General features: G+C 44.5%; 1 protein-coding gene across 1 annotated transcript; it reads left to right on the top strand.

The window, feature by feature from the left end:
• Positions 1-1,078: 1,078 nt before the first annotated feature.
• LOC116480215 (selenide, water dikinase 1) lies at positions 1,079-2,308 on the top strand. Its single transcript, XM_032172192.2, has one exon. It carries the CDS (start codon positions 1,081-1,083, stop codon positions 2,254-2,256), a length of 1,176 nt encoding a protein of 391 aa, XP_032028083.1. The 5' UTR covers positions 1,079-1,080; the 3' UTR covers positions 2,257-2,308.
• Positions 2,309-2,568: the final 260 nt, after the last annotated feature.

Consider the following 2,568-nt stretch of genomic DNA (forward strand, 5'->3'; position numbering starts at 1 on the left):
CCAATATTATGTAAATTAAGTTGAAATGTAAGGAAAACAGATTTTAGTTGAATCGTGTTCAGAAGAATTCAAATACAGAATTCGAGAAAAGGAATGAATGGTTTCTGGAGGTGGTGACATTCTTCATTTCTGGAATGTCCATAAGCAGCTATTTGGAGAGACAGTAGTCTGAATTTTGAAAAAATATAGGCGGTTATAAAAGAAATAATCAATGATACATAGTAAAATTCATTATAATGAAAATAAGCTCTAAACATAACAATATAATTGAAAAAATTGCAGAAATGTGTTAAAGGATTTCTAACAATTATAAGGGATATCTAATTCTCACGTATAAAATATCAAAACACCAAATATATGAACATAAGACATAAATAGATAATTCACACATGGGGAATAAACAACTATAAATGTTTACCTTCACAGTTATTTAAAGAAATTCAAATTAAAACAAATATACCATTTTTAAAAAATAAAAGAAACAAAATGGAGGACAAAAACTAAATTGGTAATATTCAATGGTGGCAAAAGGGTGTTTTAAAATGAACTCCATACATTGCTGGTGGCATTGTACATTGGTAAAGCCTTTGCGCAAGCAAGAAAACAAGTTAAAACACATCATATAGACCATTCATAACTTGCTTCATTAAATCTATTCTTCATGATATTGTCTAAAGAAACAGCTCACATGATATAAATTACAGTGGCATTTATAGTAGTAAAAAAGTTAGAAGGAAATAAACTATACTTACAACAAATTGGTGAAATATGTACCAGCCATTGACCCCCGCGAGCCCAGCCGGCGGGAGCGCGGCGCCCCGGCTCCCGCAGGGCCGCGCCGAGGCAGGCGAGCCCCCGCGGCGCCCAGGCGCGGGCCCGGGCCCCCGCCACCACCCGGCGCGGCATTTTTATTCAGGCGACGCTTAAGGAAGCCCGGCCGCGCCCGGTGCATTGTGGGAGCGGCCCGCGTTCGGGCGGAGGCGGAGGGCGCAAAGCGAGCTGGTGGATCCATAAAGAACCCAGCCAACCCGCAGAAGGAGGGGAGGGGCTGAGCTGTGAGGAGAGCGAGGCCCAAGAACCATGTCTACGCGGGAGTCCTTTAACCCGGAAAGTTACGAATTGGACAAAAGCTTCCGGCTAACCAGATTCACTGAACTGAAGGGCACAGGCTGCAAAGTGCCCCAAGATGTCCTGCAAAAATTGCTGGAATCTTTACAGGAGAACCACTTCCAAGAAGATGAGCAGTTTCTGGGAGCCATTATGCCAAGGCTTGGCATTGGAATGGATACTTGTGTCATTCCTTTGAGGCACAGTGGGCTTTCCTTGGTTCAAACCACCGATTACATTTACCCGATCGTAGACGACCCTTACATGATGGGCAGGATAGCATGTGCCAATGTCCTCAGTGACCTCTATGCAATGGGGGTCACGGAATGTGACAATATGCTGATGCTCCTTGGAGTCAGTAATAAAATGACCGACAGGGAAAGGGATAAAGTGATGCCTCTGATTATCCAAGGTTTTAAAGACACAGCTGAGGAAGCAGGAACGTCTGTAACGGGCGGCCAAACAGTACTAAACCCCTGGATTGTCCTGGGAGGAGTCGCTACCACTGTCTGCCAGCCCAATGAATTTATCATGCCAGACAATGCAGTGCCAGGGGACGTGCTGGTGTTGACAAAACCCCTGGGGACACAGGTGGCAGTGGCTGTGCACCAGTGGCTGGATATTCCTGAGAAATGGAATAAGATTAAACTAGTCACCCAAGAAGATGTAGAGCTGGCCTACCAGGAGGCGATGATGAACATGGCGAGGCTCAACAGGACAGCTGCAGGACTCATGCACACGTTCAATGCCCATGCCGCCACTGACATCACGGGCTTCGGGATTTTGGGCCATGCGCAGAACCTGGCCAAGCAGCAGAGGAACGAGGTGTCATTTGTAATTCACAACCTCCCGGTACTGGCCAAGATGGCTGCGGTGAGCAAGGCCTGCGGAAACATGTTCGGCCTCATGCATGGGACCTGCCCGGAGACTTCAGGCGGCCTTCTGATCTGTTTACCACGTGAGCAAGCAGCTCGGTTCTGTGCAGAGATAAAGTCCCCCAAATATGGTGAAGGCCACCAAGCATGGATTATTGGGATTGTAGAGAAGGGCAACCTCACAGCGAGAATCATAGACAAACCCTGGATCATCGAGGTTGCACCACAAGTGGCCACTCAAAACGTGAATCCCACACCCGGGACCACCTCTTAATCTAGACAGAAATAGCTGTTTGGTTTTGTTTTTAAATAGATCTATTTCCATTATCACTTCAATTAAAGACTATAAACAACAACAACAACAACAACAAAAAAAAAGAAATATGTACCAGCCATTAAACTTTTACTAACATCTGATAATTTCATGGGAACAATTGTTTCTCCAAAATTTCATGCAAAGGTGGAGATAAAATGATACATACCATGACTGCAATGATGTAAAATGTGTAGGCATATGAGCCAAGAGAAGATAAATAAAAACAGTAGCAAAGGTGGTGAAATTATGGTGGTGATTTTCTTCCCTTTA

The sequence above is a fragment of the Hylobates moloch genome, unplaced genomic scaffold (assembly GCF_009828535.3).
Source record: "Hylobates moloch isolate HMO894 unplaced genomic scaffold, HMol_V3 SCAFFOLD_13, whole genome shotgun sequence".
Classification (NCBI taxonomy): domain Eukaryota; kingdom Metazoa; phylum Chordata; class Mammalia; order Primates; family Hylobatidae; genus Hylobates; species Hylobates moloch.